General features: G+C 48.3%; 1 protein-coding gene across 5 annotated transcripts in view; it reads left to right on the top strand.

The window, feature by feature from the left end:
• The window catches only part of ARHGAP22 (Rho GTPase activating protein 22), a 178,193-nt gene that overhangs the window by 22,077 nt on the left and 128,154 nt on the right, over positions 1 to 27,962 (top strand). The window contains exon 1 of one of the 5 annotated variants that reach the window (XM_055538351.1): positions 13,563 to 13,951. The exons of the other annotated variants lie outside the window; for them this stretch is intronic. Within the exon in view, the coding sequence (XP_055394326.1) occupies positions 13,918 to 13,951 (34 nt within the window). The 5' untranslated portion in view covers positions 13,563 to 13,917. Of the gene's footprint in view, positions 1 to 13,562; positions 13,952 to 27,962 lie in introns of those variants that run through there. 5 annotated transcript variants of the gene reach the window in all.

Here is a 27,962-nt window from a genome sequence, read left to right as displayed (position 1 = left end):
AAGGAAGAAACTGAATGAACTTAAAATCAGGGACTTCTTCCACCCATCAGAGAATTGAAGTCACGGACCAAACCACTACCCCAAATCTAGAGTCATAGGGGAGTTCAGAAAATAACAGCCAAGATATGGCAGCAATTTGGGGATCACCAGTTAGATAATTTAAAGTAACTACAATGAGTATGTTAAGGATCTAATAGAAAAGGTAGTCAACATGCAGGAACAGATGACTAATATAAGCAGAGAGATGGAAATTCTAAGAAAGAATAAAAAAGAAATTCTGTAAATAAAAATCACTGCAACAGAAATGAAGAATGCTTTTGATGGGCTCACCAGTAGAGTGGACACAGCCAAGGAAATAACTAGTGGATTTGAAAATTTGTCAATAGAAAATTCAAACTGAATGCAAAGGAAAAAAAGAATAAAAAAGCAGACAGAATATCCAAGATTGGTGAAATAATTTCAAAATGAGATAATTTCAAGATGAGGGCCATCTGATATTATGCACCCTGGCAGGCGGGGTTGAGACACCAGCTTAACCCCTGGTAGCCAGTGATGTGGTACACACAACACACCGCCTCTGAGCCTCACTTTCCTCTTAAGACAGGATTGGCAACTGCCTCTGGTTGGTGTTGTGTGTGAACAGTGGTGATGGGGCCTGGAACTCGGTGGGTGGTCGGAAAAGAGTAACTGCTGGAATAATAATGATTGTAACAACTATAGTAAGGGAAGTGCTGCCACCGGCGCGGTGTGCTCCTTGCCGTGGCACGGCCTCTTCTGAGGCTGCATGCATACAGGGCTGAGACGGCAGGCCCATCCTCAGCAGAGGCGCCTGCTCAGACACCTTTGGACCCTTGACACCTGATTCATATGTCCACCGCAAAGAAGAGAATAGGCCCCATGTTAGCTCCCATGGTGCCATCTCTGGCCATTGTCCACCTTTCTCTGAGCTCCAGAGTTCTGTGTCCAAGGCTTGGGGCTGATTCTTCGGGCAACTCACAGCGCACTACAAGAACACCAAGTCTGGACAGTGCCTTTCTCAAAAGGCAAAGGTGGCCCTTCTTCCAGGCTGAGCCAGCCGCAAGATCAGACTTGTTAAGCAGAGCATACACCTATGGCTTATTAAGCAGCTCACCCCTCCCCATGCTTCTTTAGCCAGGTATACAGTTGATGGGGCCTAAAATGCCCAGCTCCACCTATTGGCCCTCATGGTCTGTGCCCAAAGTTATCAGGCTGGGATCTTCCTAAATCCCTTGGATATCAGTGGAGACTGAAATTCAAAATTGAAATTTAGAAAGAGGAGCAAGATGCCACGGGCACAGGCTAGAGCTACCCTTCACTGCCTTACCCAGGGACAGAACAGGACACTGCATGGTCCCTTGTCCCTTGCCCTCTCTCGGACTTAGTCCTGAGCCTGGGCCCAGGATGGGATGCAACAGGCCCTGCATTTACTACTTTTTCTTGCCTAATTTCCCTGGCTAAAACCTCTAGTATAATGTAGACTAGTAAGAGAAGATACCTTTTAAAATCTGTTACCTACTTTGTGGCCTAACATTTGTCCACCCAGGGATGCGTTCCCAGTACCCTTGAGATGAATGTTTAGGTGCTGCTGTTGGGTGGAGTGATTTATAGTTGTATATTAGATCTAGTTGGTTTATACTGCTGTTCAAGTTCTCTGTTTCTTTGTTGATATTCTGTCCATTCTTGAAAGTAGAACATTGAAGTTTGCAAATACCATTGTTGCAGTGTCCATTTCTCCCTGAGTCTATCTATTTTTTGGACTTTGATGCTCTATTGTTAGGCAAATATATGTTCATAATTGTTACATCTTGATGTATTTGACCCTTTTATTAATATATATTGTCCTTTTCTCTCTCTCATAATACTTTTTGGTCTTAAAGTCTGTTTTGCTGGATTTGAATATAGCCATGCCACTCTCTTTTGGTTACTGTTCTCATGGAATATCTTTTTAAATCCTTTCACTTTCAACCTGTGTGTGTCTTCAAAACTAAAGTAACACTCTTTAGAGAGAACACTGTTGGATTTTCTTCCTTTTATTTGGAGAGTTTAATTCATTTACATTTAATGTAATTACTGATAAGAAAGGACTTACTCCTACTATTTTGCTATTTTTTTCCTATGTGTCATATCTTTTATGTTCTTCTCCTCCTCAATTACTGACTTCTCTTGTATTAAATGTATAATGTCTGTCATATTCTTTTAATCATCTTGTTCTTTCATTTACTGTATATTTTAGGGGTTATTTTCTTAGTTGTTGCCTTGGGGATTACATCTTAATGTATGTTAATCTAGTTTGGATTAATACAGTATACAGAAACTTTTATTTTTTTTACTGAAGTACAGTTGATGTACAATATTATGTAAGCTGCTGTTGTTCACTTGTATGTCGTGTCTGACTCTTTGTGACCTCATGGACTGCAGTGTGCCAGGCTCCTCTGTCCTCCAGCATCTCCCACAGTTTGCTCAAATTCCTGTCCATTGAGTTGGTGATGCTCAGGTATGCAATATAGTCATTCACAATTTTGAAAGGTTATTCTCTCTGTACAGTTATAAAATAGCGGCTGTATTCCCCAGGTGGTACAATACATCCTTGAGCCTGTCTCACACCAGAGTCTGCATCCCCCACGCCCCGCTCCTGTGTCGCCCCTCCCCACTCCCGCTGGTGCCACTAGCTTATCCTCTGTGTTTGTGAGTCTGCTTCTTTTCATTATACTTGCTAGTTTGTTGTATTTTTTAGATTCCACATATAAGTGTTATCATGCAGTATTTGTCTTCTCTGTCTGACATATTTCACATTGCACAATGCCCTCCAAGTCCATCCATGCTGTTGCAGATGGCAAAATTTTACTCTTCTTTATGGCTGAGTAGTATTCCATTGTATATATACCCACATCTTTACATTCATCTGTTGAGCAAAACCTTTTATCTTCTTCATCATCATTCACTACAGCTTTACACATTGTGTGCTCATCAATCAACACAGGTTTATCATTTTTATGATGCTATTTTTTAAATCAGATGAGAGAAACAGAGACGTTGCAAAGAAAAATGCATTGATACTATCTTAAGTATTTACCTATGCCATTACTTTTACTGGTTCTTTATCTCTTCATGTGGATTTGAATCACTGTCTAATATTCTTTCATTTCAGCCTAAAGGACTCCTTTTAACACTTCTTATAGGGCAGGTCTGCTAGCAATTAACTGTCTCAATGTTTGTTTATCTGAGAATCTGTTAAGTGCTCTTCCACTTGGAAGAAGAACTTTGCTGACTGTTGACTTTGGGGTTGACAGTTTTTCATGGAGCCCTTTGGCTATGTTGTTGTGCTGCAGGAAAATCGAGGCAGCATGCGTGCACCAGCGCCTCACCAGGTCAGAGGTGCACACCCAGACGGGAGCCAGATTTGAAACAGATGAGAGTGAAGCCAGCGCTGGGAGGGAAGACGTGTGGGCCAGAGTGGGAGGGCCTCATCCACGGCGCCTTTGTGGTGAGCTGCGAGCGCTGTCGGTCACGGAAGCCTGACCCCAGGCTGTAGGAAACTAGAGTCATGGTCGGAAGGATGGCCTGTGGTGTCCAATCTGAGACATCCAGTGATTAGCTTGGTGGCGTAACTGGGGAAATAGGGAAGAAAACGCCATCTGTGAGAGAACAGACAATGGGGAGATCATGTCATCTGTGCTGAGTTAGGAAAACTAGGAAGTGAGAGAGGAGAGGCATGTGAAAACAGGGGCTGAGAGGCTTCGTATGGACACCAGTTAGAATTCTGTGCATTGCAAGTCACAGAAAGATAACCTAAGCCAGCTAAAGCCAGAAAAGGGAATTTATTCAAAATGTATCAGAGGTTTACAAAGTCTTTTGCAAGCTGGAGAACCAGGCTTGGAAAAGAGCCCCAAATGATGGTGGCTCCAGGGAGCATAAAAATGAGGCGTACCAGATCGTCTTCTTGAAGGGATGGCGTGGAGGGGACATCTTTGCGGGATGCCTCCACCATGTTAGAAGGCACCAGACTCACAGCAGGACATGGTCACTGCTCCCTATGCTGGGAAGTCCCTTTACCCATCTCTTAGTCTTTTCATAACATGCTCAAGATTAGACCAGACCCAGGCAGGACCATGTGATGGGCTGAGCCTACATCACATGGCCACAGCCAGCTGCCTACAGGGCCAGAGCAGGCCAAAGAGGGAGGTGGGGTTGGAGGGGCGGTGGGGCAGGCGAGAGGGAGTCACTCCAAAACGGGAAGACCTGAGTGTGTTTGTCAGCTTAGAGAAGAGAACCAATGAGGGAGTAGGGATTAAAGATGCAAAGGGAGGGGAAATGTTTGGAGCAGATGAAGGTTGTGTGCCCAGGGGGAGGGGCTGGTCAAGCGCAGGAGGAATCTGGACTTTGCATGAGTTGGGAGAGAAGGCGCCTGGGAAATTTCCACTCTTTCCATCTGTTCCAGTCCCTGCCATTCCACAGCAAGCAGGTGTTCTCACGAGGGAGAAGACTTGTTTCTCAATAATGCAAAACTGACTTGAGTGGTGATTCATCATTTTCTTTGGGGGAGGGGAAACCATTTCAGACCTACTTCCTTGTTGGACCTGGGTGAGGACAGAGGCTGCCACTGGAACCTGGGCTGGCTGGTGCTGGTGGGAAGCCCACCTCTAAGTCCCCCACCCTCTGCTGGAGGGGAAGGGTGACAGCTCCTTGGAGCCTCAGTACATGTTCCCAGGGCCCAGAAACCCACTAACGAAGTATCATTTCCCTCTTTCCTCTCAGCCTCTGATTACCAGAAGCAGGAACTCAGCAGGGGGACCCTGCCTGGCCCAAAGCGTCAGGCCCAGTGGGCTGCGGTCCCTCCTGCCACTTCCGACACTGCCCCTGGGGGACTCCACCTGCTCCCGGCAGGGCCTGTCCCACTGTTGGCCCTGCACAGCCTCTAGTGGAAGCTTTTTCCCTTCTGAGGAGACCACAGTGAGACATCGCAGCCGAATAAAACTTTATCTGAAAGCCGCCTAGCTAAATGGAGCAGAGTCTTAGGTGAGTAGAATCAGTTTTAACCCAGTTTTTACAGAGGCCTAAAAATGAGGCCTGCCAGGTTCTAGGACCCCATCAGGTACACACAGCTGAGCTACTCAGCAGCCTCTTCAAGAAAAGACTTGCTCTCCCAGCTGCAAAGAGTGGGGTCAGCTGACACCACCAGCTGTTGGCTCTTTTAAGGTCAACCTCAGTTTCTGAGCCAACGTTATGTTCTTCTTGGGTGGCTCCCAGCCAGCGGCTGCACAGGGCGGTGGTCGCCGAGGTCATACTCCTTTTTGCGAAGGCCCCCGGCCAGTGGCCGTAGCACGTGGGCGGAACCACCTCCACCCAAAGCTAGACCTCTCTTCTGGGCCATCTGCCTCAGAGCCCCAGGTGGGCGGCAGAAACTGTCAGGTATGCACATGGCTCAGACCCACCTCTCTTTCCCACTCCTGCTTCCTCCCCTTTGCTGAACAAGTGTTCATCCCTCATAAAACTCTCATCTCTGCATCTGCCACTGGAGAACCCAGCCAGTGTACCACTCCCCCATCCTCTCAGCACTAAGCCCCCCTGCACATCAGCTGTCTGGCCTCTAGCTGCTACAAAGAGAAAGGTGATGGGTGACCAGTGGTACAGTGGAGGTTCAAACCAAATGTTATGTTCTCTGAACCAGCTCATTTAGTTACCCTCTAAGCCACCTCTCCCCCTAATCCAGGGCTGCAGGACTCAAGGAAACATGCCCGAGGCTACGGGTCACAAGTAAGGGACTTTCCAAGCAAAGCTTCTGTATTCTGGTCTGAATGCTCTTACTGGCCCAGTGTATCTGGTGATTTTCCAATGCCCAACCCTGGATTCTGCCTCTTTGTCCTTCTGACTTTCTGCCTAGGATCCCAGGATACCAAAGACTCAGAAAAGTAAGAGTCCAGGGCTCTAGACCCATTCTGATGGGCCTGGGCTGTGTTTGAGAGAGTCTACCATAGACTGTAGTGAGTGGATAAGACTGAAGTTAAAAGCCAAGCTACACATCTGGAGGAGACATTGGGCCAAAGGACAGAGATGGACTTCAGGCCAAAGGCAACAGGACTAAGGCCAGGAACAGTGGGCCAAGAGAGAAGCCCTGCTCTCTTCCCTTGGGGACACAGCAACTTGCAGAACCCAAGTGCCCAAAGGTGAAGCTAAGGCCAGCAAGTTAAGTCCACCAGTATAGGAGAAGGTTCACCTCAGATGAATCCCTCACAATTTTGTGATTAAAAAATCTAGGGAAAAAAATCTATAAAGAATATCACAAAGACAGCATACTACAAGTTTTATTTATAGTTTACATTTAAATTCTATATTATAATATTTAAATTATGGGTTAATTTTTAAATTATGGGTAATTGTTGTTCAGTTGCTCAGTCGTGTCTGACCCCTTGCAACCCTATGGACTGCAACACGTCAGGCTTTCCTGTCTATCACCAACTCCTAGAGCTTGCTCAAACTCATGTCCATCGAGTCGGTGATGCCATGGTCCAACCATCTCATCCTCTGTCATCCCCTTCTCCTCCTGCCTTCAATCTTTCCCAACATCAGGGTCTTTTCTAATGAGTCAGCTCTTCCCTTCAGGTAGCCAAAATGTTGTAGCTTCAGCTTCAGCATCAGTCCTTCCAATGAATATTCAGAGTTGATTTCCTTTAGGATTGACTAGTTTGATCTCCTTGCAGTCCTAGGGACTCTCAAGAGTCTTCTGCAACACCACAGTTCAAAAGCATCAATTCTTCAGTGCTCAGCCTTTTTTATGGTCCAACTCTTAACCTCCATACATGACTACTGGAAAAACCATAGCTTTGACTAGATGGATCTTTGTCAGCAAAGTAATGTCTCTGCTTATTAATTAGCTGTCTAGGTCTGTCATAGCTTTTCTTCCAAGGAGCAAGCATCTTTTAACTTCATGGCTGTAGTCATCATCTACAGTGATTTTGGAATCCAAGAAAGTAAAATCTGTCACTGTTTCCATTGTTTCCCCATCTATTTGCCATGAAGTGATGGTAGTGGATGTCATAATCTTCTTTTTTTAAATGTTGAGTTTTAAGCCAGATTTTTCACTCTCCTCTTTCACCTCCATCAAGAGGCTCTTTACTTTCTCTTCGTTTTCTGCCTTAAGGGTGGTGTCATCTGCATTTCTGAGGTTGTTGATATTTCTCCCAGCAATCTTGATTCCAGCTTGTGGATTGATTGATTCCAGCATTCCTCATGATGTACTCTGCGTATAAGTTAAATAACTAGGGTGACAATATACAGCCTTGATGTACTCCTTTCCCAATTTGGAACCAGTCTATTGTTCCATGTCAGGTTCTAACTATTAATTCTTGACCTGCATACAAGTTTCTCAGAAGGCAGGTAAGCTGGCCTGGTATTCCTAACTCTTTAAGAATTTTCCACAGTTTGTTGTGATCCACATAGTCAAAGGCTTTAGTGTAGTCAATGAAGTAGAAATAGATGTTTTTCTGGAATTCTCTTGCTTTTTTAATGATCCAACAGATGTTGGCAATTTTATGGGTAATAAATATGAGAATTTAAATTTTGTATATGTAAATTATGGGTAAGGGCTTAATGGGGTCTCGCAAGAGAACTTTTAGAAGGTTCATGTGGCCTCAGTGGGGGTGATAAGGGAGATATAAAAGGTTCAGAACTCTAGGCATGAGGCTCTGATAGGCAGGTGATATTGAAACAGGGTCCAAAAGGATGCATCAAAATCTAGGAGGTGAAGAAAGACAGGCAGAGTGTTTATTTGGTGGGAAAGGCAGATGTGGTAACGAAGAGGACTGACTAAGTAAGGGCTCTTCTGAGATGTCTGAGATGGTTCTGGTTGACAATGGGGACGGGGCTCACTCAGTCACTTAGGGACCCAGACTGTGGGCCTCTGCCCTCTTTTACATGGGGCTTCCAAGGTGACCCCAGAAAAGGGAGACAAACATGGAGGAGTGTTGAGGGGAGGAGTTTTGTGGGCCAGACATCAAACTTGCCACAGTTCATCTGCTCATGAACAATGACTGGAGCCCAGCCACACCAAACTGCAAGGTAGCTGGGAAATCTGGAGCATCTAGGTGTGCCCAGGAGAATGGGGAGAACAGTTTGGGTGGAGAGAAAGCACCCTCTGCCCACAGTGGGGAGTCGACAGTGACTGGGGCATTCAGAGCGAACTTGGTAGAGAATGATCAGAGCTGTATAGCAAATGTCTAACAACTGGCTCTCTGGAAGGAAAAGAAATGTAAGCCCTGATTTTGTCAAATAGTAATCAGTATTGAGGCTGCAAAGAACAAAGAACTTTATTTGGGGATCTTATGAATTGCAGTTTGAGCAACACATATTCCAAAGAGTATTTCAGGGAAGAGCAAAAACAGGAGCTTATAAAGGCAAAAGCCATGAAGCTATGTTCTGACACTGAAAAAGAAATGTTTATCCTTGAGAAATAGGCTGTCATGAATTATAAGAGGGTAAGGGTCTGATTTGTACCTCGAGTTTCTAGCAGGTGTTCTGAATGTCTTCTTTAGAACAATATGTAGCATTTGCTGATTTTCTTGGCGTAAATACTCCCACCACCATTAGCTTCTAACTACCAGCATACCATCATGATTGGTGAACAAGGAGTTGGGAAGAGATGTGTAGAAGCAGCTCAATATGTAGTGGAATTAGTATTCTTCAGAGAAACAGAACCATATATGTAATACATACATATCTCAAGGACATATGAAGTGTTTCATTATATGTATATACAGTGGTCTTCCTCAATTTACAATGGCATTATGTCCCAATAAACCCATCGTTAAGTAAAAAAATGCATTCAATACCCCTAACCTACCGAATATCATGGCTAAGCCTAGCCTATCTTATACATGCTCAGAACATTTACATTAGCCTACAGTTGGGCAAAAATCATCTAATACAAATTCTGTTTTAGAATAAATAGTTGCATATCTCATGTAATTTATTGAATACTGTGCTGAAAGTGAAAAAACAGAATGGTTATATGGGTCTAGAATGCCTGTAAGTGTATCTATTCTAAGTTCCTGGCCATGATCACCTGGCTGACTGGGAGCTGCAACTCGCTGCCACTGCCCAGAATCACGAGAGAGTACCATCTGGTGTGTGGTTAGCCCAGGAAAAGATGAAATTCAAAAATCTGAAGTACAGTTTTCTACTGAAAGCATATTGCTTTCACACTATCACAAAATCTAAAAATCGTAAGTTGAACCATCATAAGTCAGGGACTGTCTGTGTATATCAAGAGATTTATCACGAGGAATTGGCCCACACAATTATGGAGGCTAAGTTCCAAGATCTGTAGTTGGCAAGCCAGAGACACAGGAGACCCGAGGTGGTTCTAGTTCAAAGGCAGGAAAATAGCAGCGTCGCAGCTCGAGGTCTTCAGGCCAGAAGCTTTCCCTTCTACTCATGGGAGACTCAGGCTTTCTTTTCTTCCTGGGCCCCCAACTGACTGGATGAGTCCAGCCACCTCCAAAACGGCAATGCGCTTTATTTCATCTACAGAGTCAAATGTTAGTTTTGTCCAGAAACCCCCTCACAGACACACCCAGAATAATATGCGACCAAATGTCTGGGCAGTCTGTGGCCCAGTCAAGATGACGTAAAAATCAATCATCACAATAGTATTTCCATCATAAAGATAGGATAGGATAGGATAGGATACAGATAGGATAGGGAGAAATAATCCTAAGAAGGGAACTTGTTCAACAATAGGCAAATGTTGTCAGTAGCTAGAAAGTCATGTCTGTTGAGTAGGTATTACCTTTGTGTTTAAAATAGTTTATTTAATTGTAACTTTTTAATTCATAATACAATTTCTAATGATGTCTGTGTTAAAATTACAAAATTCCTAAAAATTCAACAATCAGCTCTCAGGGCTGCTGGGACCAGCTGCTGGTCCAGCACACCACTGAGATGGACAGATGTGGTATGCTAGGGAGATAGAGCTTCAGCCGCCTGGCAACAGAGACTGAGAGTGCCATCAACTGGGAGTCTGGGGACACTGCATACTGGTGACCACTGAGCAGGCATCTCAGACTCAGGGCTTTCCTATCTATGTGACGTCTTGGTATAGATTGGAGAAAGGCTTGCCCTTGTCACCATGCTAGAACACACAACTTTGCCAGAGGAGCCCAAACCCAGCCCTACTCCCCCTTCTACTGACACTTTTGCGCAGCGTACAGCTTACATAACAGTCACTATAGCTCAGTGTGGAACGGGGCTGTCTCATGTTAGGCCTTGAGACAGAGGCCTGTTGCCACTTTCTGAGAGACTGGTTTATAAATGTGCCCTTCCCTCAGAAGAAGCCTCCCTGAGGCAAGAGCAAGCAAAGACTGTTTCTGGTGGCTTTGGGCTCATGGAAATGCAATTATCTAATAAAGCAGTGGTTCTCAACCCTGGCCACACATTAAGTAATCGGAGGAGCTTTTACACCTCCCAAAGACCAGTGTCCACACCAGATGAGTTAAACCGGAACTGATGGGGTGAAACACAGAAACTAGTTTTCAGAATGCCCCAATACTCAGCTAAGGCTGAGAGCCAGTGACTTGGAGCTATCCTGGCTCTGGGCCAATAATGTGGGTGATCGTCCCACCAAGAGGTGTGCGTTTCTGCCGAAGCCTTCTGGACAGTTCTGCCCTCCCAATCCTTTCCACTCGCCTTGCAGTGCCCAGAGGTGCCTGACCCAGAGGAGCCCCTTAGAACATGCAGAAATGATGCAGGACAGGGAACCAGCAAAGGGAGAAGCAAGGACCGCCGCCGGGAGGTACAGTGCCGTGAGGACAGTGGGTGAGGGGGCAGTCTCTGACTCTCCTAATTGAGGCCTGTATTTCTCCTTGGCCTCAGATTACTGCCTGTGTAAGAGGAGTGGAGCAGTTCCTTCAAATAAAAACTTACTCAGGAGGCCCTGCTCTTGTCCTCACCCCACCCCTTCTCCCAGTGATCTCAAAGGGACCTGGAGGGCTCCCAGGGTCCTGCGGTGTAAGGTTTGTAAACTTCAGGAAGGAGAGGGTGCTAACGTCCCTTCCAGCTGGAACACATGGATCCCGTCATCCAGAGAAGTACTGGGAGTGTGGCCTGAGGACAGAGAGGAAAGAGCTACCTGGCCCCTGGCCCGCACCCCTGCTGCCGCCATCATTCTCTGGCGCAGAGTTCAGATTAGCTCTGCCATTTCCCCAGCTTTGCTTCTGGGCTTGAGCTTAGAGCCTCTGTGGTTTTGCCCAGTTCCAACGCGGATCCCCAGAAAAGCAGGCGGGTAAGCTCAGCAGCTAAATATCATCCAGGGAAAGAGCTGCACAGAAAAACTGCCTGGGAGTAGTTTCGTAACCAAAACAAGTGTGAGTGGACCCACACTAAGCCTTTGGGGCATTTTTCCTGCCTCTGGTTTGGAGGAAGTGGTCCAGGCTGCATTACTCATAGGCTTTCGTGATTGCTCAAGACGTTGTCACTGGCCACGGGACCTCCTTCTGTGACACTGACGTCCGCCCAAGGCGCTCCAGCCCTGTAGCCGTCCCTCTCCCGCTCGATGGTCTCTGTCCCACCCTCATCTGACCTTTTCCGGGCCCCAAAGAAACGGGACGGCAAGTCTGGCATTCAGTGGTGCTTGTCAAATCTACCCATCAAGCCAATATTCCTCATGAGGTTCCCGGCCTGAGTCCTACCTGAGGCTCAGGGCTTGTTGTGCAGGAGGGGCACTGGGCAGTCTGCGGCACACAGATAGGAGCCCCGAGGAAGTGCGTGTTGGCGCCCCTTCTGGAGGTAGAATCAAGACAGTTTGGGAGACTTGCTTAGGATGATCAGACTTGTGTGACCAGAAACACACCCCAGAGAAAAGGACCTGGGAGCATGAGGAGCAGGGACTGTGCATGCAGACGGTTGTGTGTAGCGTTACAGGAGAGGCCACGGAGGAAGTACTGGCCAGTACCATAAACGGCCTTGGATATCGTAGCAAACTTATGTATACTTATTCATCCCTTCTGAGGAGCATCTGAGGGTCAGAGTAAGTGACTAGATGCTGAGTAAGACATCTCTGTCTCTAGGGATACTGTCTCTCCTTCACCCTGGGGACTTGACTCGCCACATCCTGGTGAGTCCTTAACCTCTCCCATCCTTCCCTCCTCTCCACAGTCCATATCCTGTCCTCTCCCACATGGACTACTGCAGTGGGCCCCCAGTGGACCCCACCCCCAGCCTCGGGATCCCCTTCCCTTCCAGCTGCTCGGTCCACCATTTGGGGATCAGTGGACATAGGGGCACTGTGAGGATTAGGGTAGGAGCACGGCCAATCAAAGCAGAGGGGACCCTGTTCAAATCCCTCACCATCTACCTACGAAGAGGATATCACACAGTACCCAGGCCCAAAGAACCCAGCCCAAGTGCCTAACAGGCACCTGGGGGGTTTCAGGGGCACGAAGGCTGGTCCTTACCATCCAGCAAATTCACTGAGGGCTCTCAAGCCAGGAGCGTTCACGAGAAATGATTGGAATCAGACTTTGACTGGCACCATAGAAAGGCAGGAGCTGTAGAGACAGGGTCGGTTCAGGCCCAGCCCTGACAGGGCTGTGTGACTCTGGGCAAGATACATAACATTTCCGTGCCTTATTTGTTCCTCTGAAGAACCGTGACAAAGGCTTCCCTGCCTCAGGGACTCTGAGAATTGAAACAGATACAGAATATAAAGCTCCAACCTCAAGGACACATAGTAGGTGCCTACTAAATGTCAACAATGACTGGGATTGCATTTCTTGGGCAGTTTTTAGGGTCTTGAGCCTGAAGCTTCCCAGAGCCCCACTGCACACTGTTTAGAACTCTGCCAGTATTAAACTGGAACATGGCATTTGGCAGAGATTCACTACTCAGCGAACAGCCTTTAGTAAGATCCGGACTATCCCCTGGAGAAGGAAATGGCGACCCACTCCAGTCTTCTTGCCTGAAGAATCCCATGGACAGAGGAGCCTGGCAGGCTGCAGTCCATGAGGTCGCAAAGAGTCAGACATGACTGAAGAGACTTGGCACTAATTACTTACTATATGTGGGCCCTAACCTAAGTGTTTCACAGGATTCGTACTCCTTTCACCCTATTTAAGTAGCAAAAAAATGTTAACATCTCTAACCGGCTTTGCTGGGTGAGTCCCCTGGGACTCTGAATATGCCAAGGCTGTGCCTCTTTCTAAGACACACCTGGCTTTTCACAGTTGGAACTGTGACCTCATAGACGGCCTCCTAGTCCCTCTTGGCAGGAAGCATGGGGCAGAGCAGGTCCCCAAGGACAGACTGCTCCCCCACCCCCGGCCTTGGCAGTGCGTGCGGACCGGGGACCCAGGGCGGCCAGAGTCCGTGCATTTCCTGCGGCCTCTTGGAATCTCTAGCCGGCGGCGCGCACTTCAACGAGCCCTCCCCACGCAGAGGGCGGATCCGATCCCGGAGCCCGCCCGCCCTCTGGGGCCGTCGGTCCAGCTGGGACCGAGCGCTCTGCCTGGCTCCTCCCGCCCCGCCCTCCCCACGCCTCCGCCCGGACCGCGCACCCGCTCCGCTCGCGGATGGGCAGTGCCGCGTGCTCCCTAGCCAAGCAGAGGGGCAGCCAGGCCGCCCCGCCCTGGCCCAGTGATTGATCAGAAACGGTTACTGAGCCTCTTAATGGTTTACTTGGATGGGAATTAGTTCTAAGATGGATAAATAATGCATTGAGGTTTACGTTGTTCAAGGCAAGCCGTCGGTCCGGAGCCGGGAGAGGCAGCCGAGGGAGCCTCGCTGGTGACGCCAGCGGCCATGGGGGCCGGAGCGGGGAATGGGGGGCAACTGAGCGAGAGGAAGAGAAAAGGGAAGTGGATGACAGCATGATCAACCCAGCAATCCCGTCCAGGTGGCGGCAGGAAGATGCTGAGCCCAAAGATCAGGCAAGCCAGGAGGGGTAAGTCCGACTTCCTGCGGCCGATTTGGGCAGTGTGGTGAGTCTGTTGGCCGATGGGTGAGAATACTCGGCTGGCTGCATGCTGCGGTCACATGGGGCGGGCGTTCTGGAGGCATCTCGGTGACAGGCAGCCCCTAATAGGGAGGCTTCTGGGGTCTGTGGAGGTCAGATCTGATACTGTCAGAGGGAGATGGCCAATTTAGTGCCCTGGTGGGTGTGCAGGTTTCAGCCCACATCCCACGTTTTATAGAGCCCCTGGCTTGCTCAAAGTGATGAGGTGACAACTTTGGAAAAACTTCATTTATTTTTTATTACTAAAAGGGAAATGCTGAATGCTCAAGATCTGCCCTAGTAGCCAAGGCAAAAGTAGTTGTCACTAGGAAAGGCAATGCCCTGACTTCTCCAGACAGCCAGGTCCCATCACAGCTGGGCTGCAGAAAGCAACTGCTTAGGCAGGCAGGCAGGGGCTCTGTCCGGGAGAACTCCTGGAAAGCAGCAGGGCCTGGAGTTGCTGGTGTTGGGGGAGCGGATCCAGAGATAAGTAAGGGATGCAGGTGAGCCTTGCAGGGGTGGCCCGCAGCGCTGGGCCGGCACCCCAGCCAGCTGGTGGCCCTGCAGAATGGCCTGGGGCCTCGGGACAGGTTTGGGGCTCAGAACAGCATCTGCCTGGACGGCAGCTTCTTGGCCAGTGCAAGGGTCGATGACAGCATCTGTGTTTTAAGAAAAATAGAATGTGTCTTTTCATGTGACCAGCGTTTGTGGAGGGCTGAACCTTCCTTGTGAGTAAGCAGCGTGAGGAGAGTGGCTGGAAGTGGGTGGAGCTTCTGCCCAGGGCACTTGGAACCAGCACGTGTCTCGCCCAGTGTGTGGATGTTGGAGGCAGGGATCCTCTGGGCTCTCGTGAGCTCACAGGCACACACCCATCTCATTAGCGCACTGCAGGCATTTGGATGACTTTCCTGGGCAGGCTGGCCCTCTAGAGCATAGTTAGAGCCATCAGGATCCCTCCCTGGGATGCTTGGAATGGGCTGTCACCTGTGGGCCCAGTGGGCAAAGGAGGGCTGTGCATGGCTCGGCTCAGGGGTAGGGGTACCGCCTGGTAACAGTGCAACAGGTGGGCCAGGCCAGGCCCCTAAGAGAGCTTGGGTCTCCTCTCCCAGCATGTGGCTAGCATGCTGGCCACACATGGCTGTTGCGCACTTGACATGTGATTAATCCAAACTGAGAAAAATACGCAGAAGATTTTGATAACCTGGGGGAGAAAGAATGTAAAATATCTCAATGATTATTTTACATTGATCACCTGATGAAGTGATAATACTTTGGATATATTGGATTAAATAAAATATTGATTGGAGTTCAGTCCACCTGTTTTTTCTTTTACTTGCTTTTCATGCTGTTCCTAGAACATTTATAATTACATATGTGGCTGACATGTTTCTGTTGGATGGGGCTGGTTTATTAAAAAAAACAATGTTTTTGCAAATAGCTCTCAGGAAGCCTGCCTTTGAAATCTCAGTCTTCCTAGAAACATTTGTTCTGGGTCAGTGGTTCTCAACCAGGAGCTCTTTTGCCCTCTGGGGGACATTTGTTAATGTCTGGAGACATTTTGGTTGTTCTAACTAAGGGATGCCACTGGCATCTAGTAGATATAGTCCAGGGATGCTGCTGAGCATCCTGCAACACAGAGGACAGCTTCCACAAAAAAGAATTCTCTAACTCTAAATGTCAGTGGTGCTCAGACTGAGGTACCAGATGATATTATCTTGTAGTGTATGTTAAAAGATAGAGTCTAAGGTAACTGCTTATCCATAAAAATAGGCTTCCCTGGTGGCTCACCTGGTAAAGAATCCACCTGCAATGTGGGAGACCTGGGTTCAAACCCTGGGTTGGAAAGATCCTGTGGAGAAGGAAACGGCTACCCACTCCAGTATTCTGGTCTGGAGAATTCCATGGACTGTATAGTCCATGGGATCACAAAGAGTCAGAAACAACTGAGCAACTTTCACTCACTACCCATAGAAATACATGATCATAAACCATGACAAGAGGCATTCTAAGGGCATAAGAGCATATACTACAAATGAAGCCTTCAGAGGAACCAAGTGGTACCTGAGCTGTGAGCTGAAGAATGGTGGGGCTACCTAGGCAAGGATGGTGGAGGGAGGAAGCCACATTACAGGGAAGGATTGGCAGGTGCCAGTGCTGGTGGTGGGGGAGGGCTGTGCACAGGGCCAGCAGGCTGGGGCTGAAGACCAGGTCAAGAGTCAGAGCACGCAGGGACATTTCTGGAGGAATACAGACCAAAATTATATATGCATGCCTCTAAGAAATTGGGCTCTGGTAGAAGGAAGAACTTCCCTCCAAATTCATCCCCCTTGGCATCTTTTAGGAGTCGGGAGGGCTTCATGTCATGAACCCTGCCAGGCTATAGGATACAAATCACAGCCCCTGAGATCCACACACTGCCTTGTCCAGGCAGCTCCAGGTGATACATATGCCAGACACGCTTCCAGATTGCACCACTACCTGGTTACAGAGGGTTGATGGAGAAGACCTGGGGTCGCTTTCTGAAATAGTTAAGAAAACCAGCCCAGGTCAACTGGGCTCAGAAGCCTTGACTGCTCTGCAATAGGGGCTTCCCAGGAAACCTTCCCCAAGGTCATATTAGCTGTTAACTTCCTGGCAGGTCCTCATCCAGGCCAGCTCTGATACTGCTGCAAAGAGCGCCATCACCCTAAAAATGCCCCTGTGTCTCTATCCCAGGGAGGAGGAGCTGTCAGGATTGAGAGCCTCCGGGAAAAACCCTACTCTCACTATGCTACTTGCTAAGTTGCTTCAGTGGTGTCTGACTCTGTGCAACACTATGGACTGTAGCCTACCAGGCTCCTCTGTCCATGGGATTCTCCAGGCAAAAATACAGGGTAGGTTGCCATGCCCTCCTCCAGGGGATCTTCCCGACCCAAGGATTGAACCCGTGTCTCTTATGTCTCCTGCGTTGGCAGGCAGGTTCTTTACCACTAGTACCACCTGGTACTTATCCACATATAAATAATCGGAGTTCTATTTCCAAGAAGTAGTTAGAGGCAGGTGAGACAGATGTTGTACACACGCACAGAAGAGAACAATGATAATTCAAAAAAGTAGGGAGGCACCCAAACCAGCAGGAAATGTCTCAAAAAGAGCCTGTAAATGCAAACAGCATGCTTGCTTTTAAGTACATCACATAATTCAGACTGATTCAGGAAGGTGGTCCAGATTGGTTGGTACCAGCTCACACTGGCCTTTAATACCGTGATTCTAGCTTGCCATTGCCTGCTTAGGACCAGCTCAGACTCACCCTCGCTTATCACGGCCTGTGGAAGCCAGACGAGGCCATCTGGACGCAGGTGCGGTTGGCTCTACCTCACTTAGCTCCTGCCTATCTCCTAGGGTCCTGTTCAGGGAGCCTTTCCTGATGCCATGCCTGGCAAGCTCTAACTCCGCTGAGATTTGTTGCCAAATTTCCAGAGTGGGAATGGAAGAGACAGTCACCCCACCCCTGCCAGTTTTCCTAGAAGAAAAACAGGATAAACTCACTGAAAATCCATGAATTTATCACAGATACAGTGAAGCAAGTCACAAATGCATGTGTTCTGTGACACTGTAAAAATTGCCTTTTATTTTTTTTAGATAGAGAACAGAAATGTAAGATAGGCACCCTCTCCCTGTGAGTTTTCCAGGGTGAGGGAAGGCAGCGGAGCCCCAGGCTGTACCCTCATGCCCACCACCAGACCCTGAGTGCTGTGCCCTCTGTGCACCCACCACTCACAGAGCCCCCCAGGAGGTAGTCAGAACAAAGCTGCTGAATCCTTGACCCAGATGCTGCCCCAGCTCCCTGGGATTGCTCTCTTTCCTGAAATCCCAGTGACACAGGGCCTGCTTCTTCAAAGATTTGTGTGTCCCCTGTTTTGACTGAGGCCTCTTCTGGGCCCGTTAGCACTGCCCCAAATAAAGATTTACTGATTTGGCCTTGCCCTGTTTCTCAAGGATACGGTATGGGAGGCAGCCGTGTCATTTGCCTCCCAGAGAGCCCTTGGCTCTGCCTGGCTCACTCAGCCTCCTGTTATTGTCCTCTCCCAGCCATCATCATTTCTAACCTGTGGCAGCAATACTCGGCCTCACCCCACCCACTCCCATCCATTCTCCACTCCAAAGCCAGAGCCATCTTTCCAAATTTACATCCACAGTGTACCCTCCACCAGCCTCCTCCTCCAGCCCCAGCTTACAGGAAGACCTCTCTTACAGTCTAGCCACTGGCCTAACCTCCAGCCTCCTCTCACTCTCCAAGCTCCAGCCACACTGGCCTTCTTCCCATTCCTCAGCGTGTTCCATGGGCCTCCTACCACAGGGCCGGACCGCTCTCTGTTTCCCCAGCTGGAATGCCTCCTTCTCTCTGTCAGTCTGTCTGTCTGTCTCTCTCTCACACACACACACACTTCTTAGCTCCCGTTCTCCCTCCAGTTCTCAGCTCAAGTGTCGCCCGCCAAGTGCTCCTGCAACCCCAGTCTAAACCGGTCCTCTGCTCTGGGCTCTCCCTTCCTCTGTAGCACTTAGCTTGAGTTGTACTTGTACGCTCCTCAGTGTGACTATTTGGTGAATAACTCACCCCACTAGACTTTGCACTCCAGGAGAGCAGGGCCCATTTCTGTGTTTAGACATCATTACACACCAACGCCAGGCATCTGGTGGGTACTCAATGCATATATGGTGAATAAATGAATGTATGAGTAGGTGAGTGAGTGAGTGAATTAATAGCAGAGAAAGCATTAGCCTAGGAGGCTGAAGCACTGTCTTTGGACCTAACTGGTCCAGGTCCTTAGGAAAATCAGCCCTCCTTTGATTGATTTATATGTTGCAAATATTTTCCCAATTTGTTGCTTGCCATTAATTTTTATATCAGGGTCTTTTTTCCCCAATGTATGCATGTTTTTAATTATTATATCATCAATCTATCAATATTTCCTTTTAGAGTTTCTGCCTTTGTTTAAAATATTTCAAAATAAAACTGATGTTGCTATTAAGGAGGCTCCTTCTTTTAAAGGAAATCATTAGTCTGATGAGCACAGCTCCAGCAGCTTGAGCCATCTTCCTTCAAAGGAGTATCAGTGTCTTAGAAGCCTTGATGAATGTGCAGAACCTGGCCAATACTTTGGAGATGGAGAGAAAAAGCTCTATGAGGGAGATGAAGTGCTTCCACTGGCCTTATTTCTCTTGATTTTCCCTGAAGAAAACAAACCTACATTTCTCATGTGCCTTCCGTGCTCCAGGCATTTTTATTATACTTATTTGATTCTCATGACTATGCTATGACGAAGCATCATTATTCCCATTTTAACAGATGTGGAAGGAGAATTGTGGGTACCATGCCAACAAGTGTGGGAATTCCCGTCTATCCAGTGCCGAGGCATATGCCCTCTCCCTAACCCAACGCAGGGATTCACACTATCCAAGCAGCACTACAGGTGGCCCTGCATGTCCCCAGGAGAGCTGTAAATTCTTTGAGTGATGAAAGGCGGTGTGATTTTTAAGAAGGTTCCCACTACCTATGAATACGTGGAAAGTAGATTCAAACAACTGTTAGAATATTTAAGGTTGAATTATTGATATGTAGTAGAATACTAAGCAAATTAAAAGGCAAGGCAATTATGAACTCCAGGGAAAGCAAAAAGTGATTCATGAAATATTCTAGTATACTGCATAGCTCAACTGGGACTAGCAATTACATAGTACTAATAATGCAAATTCTTCATATTGATCAAACTAAAAATACACAGTAACTATACTGGGAGGATGGAGTGGGTGCTTACGTGTGATGGAGTGGAGGAGTGAAATAAATGAGATCCTCATCTTCCATAGTTAGAAGTCAATAGGTAGTATTTAAAATGGAAAAAATATCAGGAAATTATTTGGCACAAAAACAGACCATAAATCAATGGAGCAAAATAGAGAACCCAGAAATAAATCCATGCATGTGTGGTCAATTAATTTACAACAAAGGAGCCAGCAATATACAATGGGCACTATACAGGAAGGACAGTCTCTTCAATAAATGGTGTTGAGCAAACTGGACAGTCACAGGCAAAAGAATGAAACTGGACCCTTACCTCTCACCATACACAAAAACCAACTCAAGAGACTTGAACATTAAAACTTGAAACCATAAAACTCCTAGAAGAAAACATATGGGGTCATCTCTTTGACATCCGTGGTGACGATCATTTTTCGGGTTAGACACAAAAAGCAAAGGAAGAAAAAGCAAAAATAAAGAAATGGGGCTGCATCAAACTAAAAAGCTTCTGCACAGAAAAGGCAAAAACCAATAAAATGAAACAGAAACCTACAGAATAGGAGAAAATATCTGCAAATCACAGATCCAATAAGGGGCTAATATTCAAAATATACAAAGAACTCCTACAACTCAATAGCAAAAAAAAAACCCAACAGACTGAAACATGGGAAGAAGAACTGAATAGACATTTTTGCAAAGAATATATACCAGTGGGCGAGAGGTACACGAGAAGATGCTCACAGCACTAATCATCAGGGATATGCAGATCAAAAACCATGTTGAGATATCACCTCACAACTGTTAGAATGGCTATTATCCAAAGACAAGAGGTAACAATATTGGCAAGAATGTGAAGAAAAGGGAGCTCTGGTATCCTGAAAGTAAACTGGTGCAGTCACTGTGGAAAGCAGTATGGTGGCTCCTCAAAAAATTAAAAATAGAGCTACCATATGACCCAGCAATTCCATTTCTGGGTTTGTATCTAAAAGAAATGAAAATAGGATCTCAAGAGATATCTGCATTCCCTTGTGGCAGGATTTCCTTCTCTTTCCTCCTGCCTCTCCTCACAGATAGCAGCTGATGGGAAAACCGAGTTCTCCCCATGGAAGATGCCCAGAGCATATTACCAGCACTCTTAGACACTTAGGATCTAAGGCACTACTAGATGCTGGGCTCCAGGAGCTCCACGCAGGACTTGTCCCCACAGAACTGAAGACCTGGCCATGAACTTCATGTTTGCAGGTGGAAATAAATAACTTATTTGCAAGACAGGCCTGAGCAGGATTAGACCTAGGCTGGGAGGGCTGCCTTGGGCTCCCTTCAACCAACACAACCAGGGACCTGCCCTGACTGCTGAAATCATCAACAGCCTCAATGATTACTTAACCAAGGGTGGAGAACGTATTGATCTAAGCTAATGGCCCATAGGCAGGCAGCAATGGAATTTATAATCAATACTGAATTACATCAACTCCACCGATCCCCAGCTCCTAGTGAATGGCTTGCTAATCTGAACAGGAGCCAAGGCAGCAAACCCAGGGCAGCTGCTCCCAGACAAGGTCTGATAGAGGGGAGACAGGCCTCCCAAGGCCTCAGCCTGCAGCAACGAGAGACAGTCCTAACCCCCATTCATCCACTCAGTGCATCTCTGTTTGCAGCACTTTCAAAGCGTCATTTACTTCTTCCTCACCACAGTTTAGGAAGTGTATAAGATTTGTATTTTGTTCCCATTTTATCCGGAAATCTGGGACTCCGAGTGGCTAAAGAGCCTCCAAATGCTGTGCGCCTTCTACGACCTCAGTTAGCCTCTCCCCTCCCTCTGCCGAACTAGGAAAAGTAGGAAAATGGCATTCTGCTTCCTGCTTCTACTTGCTGCTTCTCTGATAACAGGAATAACCTCTCATCATGTGGGAACAGGCCATGGGCAGTATAAAGCCCGCTGGCAGGTTTCCTCCAGGCCAAGATCGTCTCTAGAGGCAAGTCTCTTGGATTTGATCTTGCCCATCTTCTTTGAACTTGGAGATTTCTGTTTCATGTCCATTCATGCTTTCAGCAAGCATTTAGTGAGACATTCTGTGCTACCTTCTCAGGGATCAAGTGTGAGGAGGGCACCCTCTCTGGCCATTAGAAGCTTACAAATCAAAACAGCATAGAGAGGCACTTGTCTGGCCATAGGTGTGTGCCCTCTATGGGGGCGTCATAATGGATGGCAGGCAAGACCCTGCTTTGGGAACCTACTAGATGAGTCCTTCCACAGTAGGAAAGAGCTGCACTGGCGCTTCAGGAGTGTCAGGGCTCATCAGGCTGGCAAGCAACGGAGGTACAGGGATCTGACACAAAATGGCCCTTGTGGGGACCAGTCATTGATCTGGAAAGAGCAGAGTGTGTGCTATGAGTGGGAAGTGAAGCTGGAGACCTGGATGCTCACCGACTCACAGAGGTCTTCTCATCTTCCCAACTTCTTACCCATGTTGTGACAGCTGAACAGCCTCTTTAAAGGAGATGCAGGAAGAGGGACCCTGCCATGGGGTGATGGTTGGAGATCCAGTCTGTGGATGGAGGTTAGAGGAGATCCATAAGGCTGTCTTTCTCAAGGATTGATGAAAGGATATTTCATTAGTGTTAGGGGGAGGAGGTTAGGGCTTGGTCTGTTCTAAGGCAGGAACATGGGTCCGTGAGAGTCAAAAGCTTGGGAGCCAGACTTCCTGGGTTCAACCCCATGCCCTCTCATCCTGCATGTCTTCCTGCTCCCTCTGCTGAGCACATCCTTTTATTCCACAGCCTTCCATAGTGTAGGAGAGAAAAAACTTTCCCTCTATCCTCTTAAGCTATGTACCTGAGGACTGCTAATTAAAATGATAAAAGATTAACAGGAGAAAGAGCATATAAATTTTATTGATTGTTTGAAGTGTGTGAGGGGCTGCTTCATAGAAAAGGGGCAGCTAAGCCCAGGGGCATACACTGTGGGAAGGTGACTGGGAGAAGTACGGCAGGTTAGGGTGGTGCAATGGCACCCCACTCCAGTACTCTTGCCTGGAAAATCCCATGGATGGAGGAGCCTAGTAGGCTGCAGTCCATGGAGTTGCTAAGAGTCGGATACGACTGAGCGACTTCCCTTTCACTTTTCACTTTCATGCACTGGAGAAGGACATGGCAACCCACTCCAGTGTTCTTGCCTGGAGAATCCCAGGGACGGGGGAGCCTGGTGGGCTTCCGTCTATGGGGTCGCACAGAGTCGGACATGATTGAAGTGACTTAGCAGCAACAGCAGCACCAGCAGCAGTGAGGTTCATTATGCAGACTGAAGTCACCTCTCCATGATAAGAATCTCATTCCTCTCTTCCTGGTATGGGAGTGGCAAGGCACGTTTATTCAGTAAGGAAATGTATGCCCTGCTTCTAGGCAGAAAGGGAGAGGGGAAGGGGCTCCCCCTGTGCAATTTCTCAGTTGCCTTCAGCTCAAAACAATCACTAGGCCAGAGTAGCATATTTTGGGGTGGCGATCCCCTCTAACGGCTCACTCTGTTCTTTCATCCAGCTTCCGTCCCACCTCTGGCCTCCCAGCCTGACTTCCATGCCTCTGCCTTAACCCTCTTATTTCCCGTTATACTTGCTGAGACGACAGACGCTTGTATCTGGGCATCTCTGTTCCCCCTTTACTTCTGCCAGGGCAGGTACGTGCCTTTTATGTCCACACCCCAGTGGCTCGCCCAAGGTGGACATCCAGGAGGCCCCGTAAGCTCCATGGATGGAGAAATGAAGACTAAGCCCAGCTGAACCTGTGGGCGCACACTGTATGGGAGTGAGGGCAGAGCATTTTGGGGGCCGCCTGCCTCCTGCCCCTCCTCGCTGAAGACCAGCACCAGCTGAATCAAAAGCCAGAGCCAGGAAGGGCCAGTGAAAGTAACTGTTAACAATGTGATCTTTTATATTGATGTTTTTAAAGCATTAAAGTCATCATTACGGGAAAAATAATCCAAACTTTCTAGAACCTCCTCACAATTATATTAGAGTTAACACTTCTTACTTTGGGGGGTTTTCCTCCTTGTTCTTCACCTTCCAGGCCCCAAAGTGAGACCCATTAAGGGGGCCTTGCTGGTTCTCTAGACCCCTCAGGCGGGGAGCTTAGCAAAGAACAGATGACCAAGTGGAGCCCAGAAAGAAGCTAAGTAACAGATTTAAAAAAAAAATTTAAGGTAGAGAGCACTCAGGAACCGTCCTGTAATAAATCATCGGAGGCTCTCAGGACAGCTGGGAACCTCGCGAGGCCCCCTTGCCCTTGGTGGCAAATTGCATTAACTTTATGAAACCGTCTCGGCTGCCCCCCTCCGGAGCGCCCCTTCCATTACCTCTCCTCTCTCTGCTCCATCAATCTTTCGGCCTCGATACTTACCCTTTAAATCAATTCAGCTCTGAGAGCCGTCTTGCTGTTTCCACAGCCCGGCTTTAAAATCCCATTGACTTGTATAAATCAATTGTGTTTTAGTTCAAGTTCAGCCACTCCTCCATGCTCCGGGGCTGCGCTGGCAGAGCTGCAGATGGAGGACCGGGCACTCGTGCCCTGGCAGCCGCCAAGGCCGGTGCTGCCACAGCCTGGGCAGAGGCCCTAAAAAGAGGGAGGTGCGCCGGTGTGGATCTCGTCAAGAGGCCCTGCGCTGAGGATCGCCTGCAGTAATTTCTTGAAGAGGTGTTCCCAAGGGCCACCACTGAGGGGATGGGGAGCAGCGCCAGGAAGGGGAGGGTGGGCTGCAAAGCCCAGTTAAGCGGGTATCAGCCTGAGCCCCTGGGGAACTTTGAATTGTGCCTCTTATGCCTCCTAGAGGTTTCAAACTAGAACAAGACTGCAGGGGCTTTCATGCTCCCACACTCAGGAGTCTTTGGCCAAGGGCTAGGGAGTGAGGCGGGTGTAAATTCCTGGGCACTTCCGGTTCTCTCAGTGCCTGCTCAGAATGGCCCCAAAAACCCAAGGACCATCTCCAAAACAGGCCAGCAGCCCTGAAAAATCACCCGGGGAAAGCTGTGGGAAATAAGGGGGCATAAAAGCAGGAAGAAGGAGTCAAGGGAACTTGAGCGGAGCTCTGGCGTGATCCGCTGGGTCAGGCGTCTTCCGTGTGTTCTCAGCCATTTCCAAGATGCCCCAGGTGCCAGGTACTCTTGTGGCAACACTGGGGGAGTGAGTGACTCACATGCTCTCCGAGCCTCTCTCTTATGTGAAGTGGGAGGGAGCACAAAGGCTGGAGTAGCAGGCCCACTGGAGGGGCTCATCTACAGAGGGTCCCTCTGACCTGATCCCATGGAAGGTCCGCAGATGAGCCAGAATCACGCTTCCACGAAGGATCATCTGTTCAGCCCGGAAATTCCGAGTAGCAGAGGCTGGGAGACTGTTTGTGTTGTGGCCCACAGCTTAGTGAGGTGCTTGCTGCAGACAAATATGCATAAACATTTATCCAACTCATGACATTTTAATTGCTATCTTAGATCTCCTGAGGGGATTCAGCTCCCTCTCAAGAGCTCTCTCTTTTAAAGTTTTTATTTTAATTTCTGGAAGCCATGCACACATTCTTTCCTGCATAAAACTACAGTACTACAGCTCCCTCCTCTCCTCCATGACCATCGTCACTGGTACAGGTGTGACATGTTCCTTCCGTATAAATGCATGTAACCACTATGTACCTTCTGTATAAATGCATGTACCCACTATGTACCTTCTGTATAAATGCATGTAGCCACTATGTACCTCCTATATAAATGCATGTACCCACTGAGTATACCTTGTGATGTCTTTTGTTTAAAGGGTTGTGTTTTTCTTCCATTTTTACATAGTTTCATACTTTGTGTATTGTTCTGTGATTTGCCCTCTTCTACTGCTATACTAGAATTTAAGTAAATATTAAAGAAGGAGAGGGGAGATGGAAGGGTTGGGGATACATCTTAAGAGTGGCCAGGAAGTCCTCACTGAGAAAATGGCATTTGAGTGAAGAACAAAGGGGCTGGGAGGAAGCCCTGCAGGCCCAGGGACAGCAGGTGCAGAGCTGCACAGCAGGTGCATGGCTGGACGGGTTACACGGGCGATCATGAGCCATCCCTGTGAGATGTCCCTCGGCTGGTTTAACAGGCGGTCCTGGAATCCCAGAGAAGGACCCAGGCAGAAATAAAGACCTGGACTCATGACAGAATGGGGGGCATCTGAGGCAACCTGGGCGATAGCAGGACTTTCAGGGAGAAGAGAAGGAACTGAAGTCAGAGCAGGTTGGGCAGGTGGCAAGAGGCACGGGTGTGCCAGGCAGTTGGCTCTGCAGAGCAAGAGGAAGAGCTTCAGGAAGAGGGTGATCAATGGGGACTGAGCACCAAAGGATCTTGGAGGCTGAGAGTCAGAACCAGACTGTTGGATTTGATCAGAGCAGTTTCAGGAGAGGACAGACTGTCCAAATGCAGAGGATTAGCAGGGACTGAGGGGTGAAGGAGGAGAGGCTGGAACTGTGGTCCGCCTTCTCAAGAGATGCTTGTCAGTGAGAATAGGTGGCAGCGTCAGCCCAGCATGCATGCTGATCTGAGCCAAGAGGTAGCGAATGCCACACCCGTTCCTTCCAAATCAGAGCCCCCTTCTTCTGAGGTGGGGCCCAATACTGCTCATCCTTCAAGGCTTAGACCGGGTGCCCCTTCTGCAGGCGGCTCTGCTGATGTCTACAGCAGAAAGGTGCCCCTTCAGTTAAGTCTCTGCAGCCTGTGCCTGTCCACACGGCCTGTGGCTCTTTCATCTCCATGTGGTTGTTCCTTGTGGCTGATTTCCCCTGCCAGCCTCGGGACTCCGGGGGAACGCAAGCAACCTGGGGTTCTGCCCCATACCTGGAGGAGTTCTGCAGACTTGGAAGGCATGGATGAACGAGTCAGTGAAGGAATGATTGTGCTGTGAGCTGAAGAGCCAGACCCTGAGGCGGGCAGAAAGCACCCTCCTCCTCCTCCTCAGGTCATGAACCTGCTCCTGGGCCAGAAGTTCCCCTTGCTTCTGGAACCTTAGAATGTCAGAGCTGTTTGACTTGAAATCTCAGCTTAAATGTTTACAGAATTGAATGGCTTGATTCAAGGAAGTGCTGAAGACCGGCACAGTGGTTATTAATAAATCATAACAGCAATTATTTTCCTTTCAAGCTGCTCTGTGGGCCTTATAAGTAGTGTCTGTGTGATTGAGTGGCTGGAGGACAACCCAGGCTGGCTTGGCAGCCTAAGTAGCATCTGTAGCAAGTGCCTCCCTGGTGAGCTGAGGGGAGCAGCGCTGGCCTCTCCTCTCCTCCACGAGAGCCCTGCTCCTGCCGAGTAAAGTTGAATCTGTAAATCAACTATACTTCACTTTTTAAAAAAGAGAGTAAGCCAAAGTAGCCCATGATGTTTGACAACCATGTCTGACATCCATTACCTGCCTGGCATGGTGATGAGAGCCACATGCAGAACTCGATGAGACATCATGTCCTTCCCTCCCTTCCCCTTCAGTCTAGAGGGACAGAGAGGCAACCACACAGATTATTACCAGCCACAGATCTCATGTCCTGGGAGGGGAGGGAATGACTGTCTAGAAGAGATCAGAAGGAATGTTCTGTGGAGTTGGATCTTGAAGGTCACCATTCCTACGTGGCTCAATAGGTAAAGAATTTGCCTGCCAATGCAGGAGTTACAGGAGACACAGGTTTGAACCTTGTGTCAGGACAATCCCCTGGAAGAAGAAATGGCAACCCATTCCAGTTTTCTTGCCTGGAAACTTCCATGTACAGAGGAGCCTGGCAGGCTACAGTCCGTGGGGTCACAAAGAGTCGGACACAATTGAGCACAGCACAGCAGTGGCATGCAGCCGAAGCCAGGGGCTGAGTGGGCAAGGGACGCAAGAAAGGCCTGGCTTAGTGGGATGGACAGAGGTCGGCTAGGCTTAGGAAGCTGCAGTCACTAGAGTAACGAGAGAAGCTTAGACAGACACACACACAGAATCACAGGCGCAGTGCAGTAGCTGTGGGCTGGGGGGACCCTGCATTCCAATCCCAAGTTAGGATCTATGGTCTAAAGATTACAAAGGTGATTACAAGTGTGATTACATTTGGACTCAGAGTTGTTCCTCCAAAGTCCAGGTTGGCCTTCCTAGTGACCCCTGCAGCAATATCCTTGATACTCGCCAGAGAGAGAAGAGGAGCTCTGC

The sequence above is a fragment of the Bubalus kerabau genome, chromosome 1 (genome assembly GCF_029407905.1).
Source record: "Bubalus kerabau isolate K-KA32 ecotype Philippines breed swamp buffalo chromosome 1, PCC_UOA_SB_1v2, whole genome shotgun sequence".
Taxonomy (NCBI): Eukaryota; Metazoa; Chordata; class Mammalia; order Artiodactyla; family Bovidae; genus Bubalus; species Bubalus kerabau.
The sequence above is the reverse complement of the archived record's forward strand: the minus strand, read 5'-3'. Positions and strand labels throughout refer to the sequence as shown.